Source organism: Pteropus vampyrus, unplaced genomic scaffold (assembly GCF_000151845.1).
Source record: "Pteropus vampyrus isolate Shadow unplaced genomic scaffold, Pvam_2.0 Scaffold7, whole genome shotgun sequence".
Classification (NCBI taxonomy): Eukaryota; Metazoa; Chordata; class Mammalia; order Chiroptera; family Pteropodidae; genus Pteropus; species Pteropus vampyrus.
The window spans coordinates 712,228-719,828 of record NW_011888788.1 but is presented as its reverse complement, the minus strand read 5'-3'; the positions used below and the strand labels follow the sequence as shown (position 1 = coordinate 719,828).

The 7,601-nt window shown below is 53.2% G+C and overlaps 1 protein-coding gene across 4 annotated transcripts in view; it reads right to left on the bottom strand.

Moving 5' to 3' along the window:
* Positions 1 to 7,416, bottom strand: part of EBF4 (early B cell factor 4) — a 49,914-nt gene extending 42,498 nt beyond the window's left edge. For 2 of the 4 annotated variants that reach the window (XR_896424.2, XM_023537021.1), the window contains exon 1: positions 7,177 to 7,416. Coding sequence is in view for 3 of the 4 variants with exons in the window: in XM_023537021.1 (XP_023392789.1) it covers positions 7,177 to 7,313 (137 nt within the window). In the remaining variant the exon portion in view is untranslated. The remainder of the gene's footprint in view (positions 1 to 7,176) is intronic. The other 2 variants (XM_011369427.2, XM_011369439.2) reach the window with 2 other exon arrangements.
* Between the last annotated feature and the right edge of the window lie 185 nt (positions 7,417 to 7,601).

Below are 7,601 nucleotides of genomic sequence, written 5' to 3'. Positions count from 1 at the left end.
GAGAAGCTCCCAGGGATGGGTTCCAGGACCACCTGGGAGGAGAAAAGGCCAGAAAGAGGCAGGTCAGTGGAACCATCCGAGATCACTCTGCCCTTTATTCTGTCATCTGGCCCAGAAAAGGCACTGGATAGCTTTCAGACAGCAGGGAGGGAGGAAGGGTAAAGAAAAAGGTTTTAAGAGGGGAGTGGTGGATGCTTGGCAGAAACACAGTCCCCTAGACCATGCAACACACCCTTTCTACATAGACACTCTTGTACTTTCCAGGCCAAGAGTAAATCAACAATGCTGGCCTGAGCTTCCACTCTCATCCATCCCTCTTGGCAAATATCAGTCAGTCCTGGGTCCTAGCTGCCTACTGGCTCTTGCCAGGCTCCTAAGGACCAGACCTAGGACGTCTGGCCTAAGCCCCAAGCCAAGTTCTCTTCATAGGGCCCACCCTCCCTGCAGGAGAGGATTCCTGGAGAGAGAGGTCAGGTACCCCTGCCTGGGGTCTGCGGACACTGGTGCTCACAGGCCTGTGCTCACAGGCCTGACTCCACAGTGGGGTCAGGCTAATTTCCAATTCCCCTGAGACGGCCCAGCATCATCCTCTTTTCCTCATCTCATTTAATGGCTCTGAGGCACAATCAATCATTCTCCTGGGCCTTTACAAAGCAATGGGAATGAGGTGGCTAGTGTGTAGCTCTGAGAAAAAAATCCCTATCATGAATAACAGCAGAACAATGTAACAGTCCGAGCCTCCAGCAGACCAGCAGAAGACTGAAGAATGGGCAAGGCCCCTGCTGAGCACCCCCAGGGCTGCTCCTGGTCTATGAATGTCTCTTGTTTACCCTGTTCATACTCTTGCCAGACATGTGAGAAGATCAAAGTGAAATAGAAAAAGTTTTGCTTTAAAGACATTCAGCATTTCTTGTGAACATGACATGGAGAATGACATAAGGATCAGCACATCAGTGGGTGCACTGGAGGTTGGTCTGGACTATGCCTTCCTTCTCCCGGTACCCCCAGGCACCTCCACCCCCAGTGTGCAGTAGGTGACCAACCAACATCCATGAGTGCAACTGCAGGCCCCAGAGGGAGAGGGTGGGGGAAGGGAAAGGAGAGACTTTTGCTTTTCTCCCCTTGGGACTAGCTGATGCTCTTGTAATGAGAAAACAAACCACAATTAAAGAACAGAAAGAAAGAAACATAGAGATTCGGTCCAACGACTCAGAAGATAGAAATAGGATGTGGAGAGAGAGGCCTAAGAGCCATGCTAGGCACTCCTGCAGAGGAGGTGCAGATGTGTGGGATACAGCTAGGCGGGGATGGACGCTGTCTGCTCTGACACTAGTTTAGAGACAGACAGATGTGATGAAGGCCAATCAATGTCTCTGATTCTGTGGTTTCCAAAGTGTGGGCGCCTAAGCCAACCACTAGAATGTGGGAGATACTCTGAGGATGTCTATTGATATGAATCCTTTATCTAAAAGAAAGGAGGCAGGAGCAGAGCCCCCGAAGTTGGGAGAGACAGTCATTTATTTCGGTTTCCCCAGAAGCAGACCCTCAAATGCATAGTTCATGTGGAAGGTGCGTCTAGGAAACACTGGTGGGGGCGGGGAGTGAGCGAGAAAGGGAAAGGCAGTTTATAAAGGGCACATTATTAACAAGTTGCCACTGTGGGCAACTGCAGCTCAATCCCACCGGGAGCTCTGGAAACCATCCAGAACACGTGCTTTGGAGTTATCTCCTCAGAGGGCTGGAGGAGGGTTGCTGGGGTATTTATTGACCAACTCCAGTCATTGGTTGAGGGCTTCTGGGAGTACTCCTTAGTTACTTCTGGCCTGGGGTGCAAGTGGGCAGAGCAGCCTTTTGCAGCCTGAGAAAGTCTTAGGAAGCAGATGCTGGCAGGAGACGCAGACCCTTTACCAAGGGTCTAAGAAGATATGGGTGCCAACCACCAGCCACCTAGGGGCTGCGGTGTGATGAAAGCTAGCAAAGCTACAGCCCAAGGGCCTGAGTGCAGCTTGGCAGATATGCACAAGAAGTGCCTCACCTGGTACATGTGTTCTTGGGGCCTATAATTCAGAAACACCTCATTCACTTAGCATCATTAGTGCACAAAGCCTGCCACATAAGAGCCTTTTTCAGATAAATGCGGCTGAGCGATGAAAACAGGTATATTAACTACGTTTTGTAAGACTCCAAAACAAATTACACATCTCCTTGCTTTCTTAGAAAAGACTGTTTTCAACAAAATGTTCAAACACTTTCCTATCAATTCTGGAGCATGCTGAGGTGGTGGGCCATTTGCTCCTGTACTAAAGAACCCGGATGTGGGTGGAGAAAGTGCTTGTTTAAATATTTCTACCATGGCCCACTCACCACTTCTCATCTTCTGTTCTGAAACAGCCCAAAAAGTTAAAGATGACTGTGAGGGAAGAGCTTTGGTTCGTATAGCTACTTTTTCGTAGGAAGACACTTGCCTTGTAGCAAGCACGGTATGCATGGACTTCCTGAGTACTGAACTGGGAGTCCAGGTTCAAGTCAACATCAAGGACAACCTGACCTTCACAGCTTGGGCCATTCAGGTGGCCTGCGCTCCAGAGTACAGGGGGTGCATATGGGGACACGCTAGGGACTGCTGAGTTGTCTGGTTGCTATTGCTAGGGCCACCTAGCAGTCCCTGGAGACATTCCTTTGTGAGGCTGAGCAGGATGCCCCAGGGCCTGTCTTATGTCATAGCTGTTTAGTACAGACACTTCCCTCACAGTCTCTGCTCTCTACTCGGAAGGCCACTCGCGGCTTCTTACATTCTTGACCACACGCTTATTATAAATATGAGCAATTTAAAACAAGCACATCAAATCACTCAGGGGACAAGTGGCCAAGGCTGGAGCTTTGGCTTCTCCACAGAGGCACCCTCAGGCCTCTGCCTCCTCCTAACCCCTACCAAATCCTCTCTTGCCTTCTTGACAGCCCAAGGTTCTGAGCAGTGCTTTGGCTTGGGCCTGATCCATCTTGGAGTCTGGGATACTGGGGAAATGGGGACAAGCCCTGAGGTCATCAGCAATGGGAGCAGGCTCCTTTTTGACCACCTCTCAAGGAGATAGAAGGAGTGAAAAAGAATATGTTTCCTGTATGTCATCCTTTGTCTCAGATTTCTCTAAAGTCTCTGTTACATTCAGCTCTTTTCTCATTCTGGCATGGGCTACATAAGTGTCCCCTTTTCTCTGCATCCTCTCTTCCTCCAAACGTCCCACTAGCCCCCACTCTCTCTGCAGGCATCCCCTGGGCCGCTGGGCTGCTGGTAACCATCAAGCTGGGCCTGGCATTGCTGACCCCAGTCAAGATCTATTGGCCTAGCCCTGCCTAGCCCAACATGCCCAGAGCCTGGCTATGCCACAGACCAAGGAAGACAAAAGCAGCAGCTCACTGGGGCACACCCACCTTGACAATGCGGGCAGAGGAGGACCTGGTGGCTAGAGGCAGCTGTTTAGAACCTACGTCCAGGGATGTCTGCTGGAATGAGAGGAGGTTTTGGGGACTACTTCATATTCCCCTGCTCCCACTGCCCCAGCAGCAGCTCTGATCACCTGCCCCAGGAAACTGTCTTACCCACCAAGATCCCTAAACAAGGGAGAAAAGACTGCCCACCCTGCTTCTCTAGGCCCACTCCCTCACCACCCACCCACACGCCTGCCTGCCAGGTCCCAGGCTGAGGATGGGCTATTAATTATTAAAGCAAACAAAAGCATTTCCTAGCAGGGAGGCTAGCCTGCAGCTGCTTACAGGAAAGGCAGCCCCAGTTGGCTTCCCTCTCAGGGCCCTGAAAGTGCACTGGAACCAGCTCAAGGGAGAGGGCTGGCCTGGGTCCTCCAGGGGTCTCCCCAGGCTGGGAGTCACATCAGAATGAGTGGATAGCTCCTTCTGTGCTGAACACTCTAGAAAGAGGAGGATCTGAATGGGAATCTGGGGAAGGTGGGCTCCGGCTGGGATGTGGGTCTCAGAGATAAAGTCCTGTTGGCCCCAGGTGGGGACGGTCACGGCAATGGCCAGGGTCCTGTGCAAAGTTCTCCACTAGGAAGACCCTGCCAGCCCTCTGCACCAGCCTTCCCTTTCCTTCCCTTCCCTGTTGCCTCCTGTGTGAGGGTATGCAGCCCCTTCTCTCCCTACTTTTGCTCAGAACTTTCCTTCTTGTTGGCAGAGCCTCCCTCACTGTTCTTAGGCTCTGGGCTTTCTCCTCCATCTGTAAAATCTTGGCATCATAAAGCTAGAGAGCAGCAGCTGCTCCAGTATATGGTTCCTGGGGTCGGGTAGATCCTGGGGACCACCAATTTAGAGAGCCCAACAGAAAAAGATTTGGGAACCTTCTAACATGCACTCCTGCTTCCTTCAGCAAATACTCATTGCTCCCCTACTGAATGCTCAAGCCTATCTTCATGCTGTGGACATGAGGATGAAGAAGCCATCATCTCTGCCCTAAAGGAAGGCACAGGCTGGCAGGGCAAGGAAGCCCAGGACAGGCAGGGCACAGCTGAATCTGACCTGTGGCGAGCATCGTTAGGCAGCACTAAGAACCATTCCCCTGGGCTGGGTGGGAGAGCAGAAATAGGGAAGATGCTGGGTGGGGTGGCTCCCAGAGGCCATAAGACTTTATTTGGTGAGTGTGTGGGTGCTGGGGACAGGGCAACTGTTTGAAAAGACATTGTTGGATGCCAAGTATTATATGAAGGCTGGAAGGAAATTTAGGGTCAGATTGTGATGGGCTTTGAATGCTGAATATCTAGGAGGAAGTGCAGGAGAAGTTTTTAATTTGGGAGGGATATGATCAGAGAAAAGTTCTTTGGAAATATTGCTTTGGTCTCTGATGTATGGCAGATGGTTTTGGGGGAGTGAGTAGAGGCTGGGGTTGGGGCAGTGGGCTAGGAGGTTAAGGTGGGAAATCAGGCTAGGTAAACCTTCAGCCAAGGAGAAAGTGGGGGAGGGGCAGGGCGTTTTATTGTAAACAGTTGGCCATGAGCACTGAGCTTAGGAATAGGACACAGAGGCAGAGAACTCTAGAAGCCTTAATAACCAGGTGGCTATGTAGCAAAGGTGAGAACAGCATCAAAGACAACTGTCAGATCCCAAGCAGCCCTTGAGGGGAGGAGTGCTCCTGAGCAAGGTTCTCAGAGGCAGAGGGAGAGGAAGCAGGTAGAGGTTGAAGAGGGAGGTAGGAATGGGAAAGAAAGTTTTGTTGTTGCTGTTTTAGGATGGGAAGACCTGAGCAGAGGACCAACTGAGGATCTAGATACAAATAGGAGAGATGCCAGGTCACCTTGGGAAGTATGAGGAGAAAGGATTAACCTGCTCCTCTCTGGAAGGAGGTGGCTCAGAGTCAACCAAATATGGGGGTGGGGTGGGAAGGGGGGAATCTGCCAATCTGTGTCCTAAGACAAAGAAGTCTCCGGACTTGGAAATAAACAGCCCAGTCCTGAAGAAATGCCCCTTTTCAAACTGGGAAAGCCTTCTGAGTCCCAGCAATGTGGCCCTGGGGACTTAGATTGGACTCCCCAACACCTGCTAAGATCCCCTATGTGCAGACAATACATGGCCTGATCCCCTGGAAGAGACTCATCTTGACACTTCCTGCACCCATACAGGCGACAAGGGCACTGCCTCCTTCACATTTGCTTCTCCCCTCATCAAATCTGCTTCCTGGGGCTGCCACAGGGGGAGGATGGGAGAGAAGCAGGAACCTTAAATGCAGAGGCCCTACTGTGACACCCTATCTACTATTACCAGGAGCTCTTACCACATGGCCAGTGATGGAGAAAAGAATGGGGCCCCATTAAAATCAATTGGCTCAAGTTAAATAAAAAAACAGAACAGAAAAACAGAATTGTATGCATAGCACAGGAAAAAACATGTTAATGAGAAGAAAGATAGGAAGGAAATACACTAAAATATTGACAGTAGTTGTATCAGAGAGGTGGGATTTTGTTTTCTGTTTTCTAATTTTCTGGAATATAGTTATATCATGAGAAAAATCAAGTGAATTAATTCGCAGGCAAGACCCTTTCTCTTCTTGAAGAGATGAGCTTCAGAGACAGCCCCTAGTGCTTCCTCCTGACAGTCCGGAAAGAACAGTAGTGCAGAATTACTGGTTTAGTTTGTGAGTGAAACAAGGTGTGTGTCTGTTAAGGGGTGAGGTTGAGGCTGGACTAGGAGTGGAGTCCCCTGGACAGGACTGGGGATGTGAAGACGTGGCCCCGGTGCCAGCCCTGTTCTGCCCTGGCAACCCCCTAACAGAATCCCTTCAAGCTTCTGGACAAGCAGCTGCTCAGAACTCTGGGAAGCCTGGCTTTCGCATGCTCCAGCTGTCTGCAGAGGCAGCACCTCCCTAGTCCTACCCTCTCCCTCACCCCCCACCCCCGGGGTTACAAAAAGGTGAAGGCCCAGGTGTTGTAGAGGTCAGAGCAACAAATCTTTAAACCTTCTTTCCAAACCCAGGAGTCCATCCCCCACCAAGCCCCTCAGCCCAGACTTCTGTAAAGGAGTCAGAGAAAATGGGCGTGGGTGCTGGGTTTCCAGGGACACCCTGCCTCCCGCAGGACCCACTAGAAAAACATCTTAAGAGGCGGGAACTGAGCGGCCCTGCCCCATTCCCAGCCCCAATCATTCCAGCAAGCTGACTGCCCACCTCATCTTTTCCCCCTACTCCAGCCCCCAGCCGCTTCTCCAGCGCGGCACAACCTATCCTCCAACTCTGAGGGGCGTGGGAAAGCAGAAAGGAGGCTGGGTTTCGTAATTTTCCTGGCAGAGAGCCCCGGAATTGGACCAAGAGAGGCACTGGGACTGCCCAGGAAGGAGGGGTTGGCCATTCCTTGACGGTTGGTGGCTGTAGGGCATGGCTCAGGGACGACAGGCAGCCGAGATACCTCTTCCACTAAAGTCATGGACGGCTGGGCCCGCCAGTGACAGTCAAAAGTCTGAGCCGGGACAGCCAAGAGTGGAGGCAGAAGCCCCGCCCCGCCCCGCCCCACCTCTTCAGGAGAAAGGACAGGCGCACGGGACAGGGTGGGCGGGAGAGCTTGCTGGGACTGTGCAGAATTAGGGCTCCCTCCAGCCCTCGCCCCGGCAGCTCAGGGAGCTGGGCAAAGGCGGCGCGGAGCCGTCCAACCCGAGCGCGCCGCGTCGCATCCCAGCGCTTACCTTTGCGCAGCTGTGCTGGCGTCCAGGATGCCCGCGCCCTGCATCCAGGAGCGCACCGAGCCCAGGCCCGCAGGCAGCAGCGGCTCCTCCTTCAGGTTCAGCCCGCCGCGGGGCAGAGCGTCCTGCGCAGGAAACATGAGGGCGCTCAGTGGGTGGGCGCCCCCACCACCAAGGATTCGCTCCCGCCGAGGCTGCCGGCGTCTCAGCTCCGCCGGACCCGACGGCACCCCGCGTTCCTAAGAGCGCAGCGCAGCGCCGAGTTCCGGCGGCTCAGTGCGCACTAGCCTCTGGGGCGCTCCCTCGGAGAAAGCCGGTCCGCGAGCGCCGGCGCTGTCCCCTCCCCTCCCGGGGCGCGGGGCGGGGAGATGGAGGGATTCCCCCGCGGCCTGAGCGCCGGCGGGCGGACTGCGAGCGAGGCGGGGAGG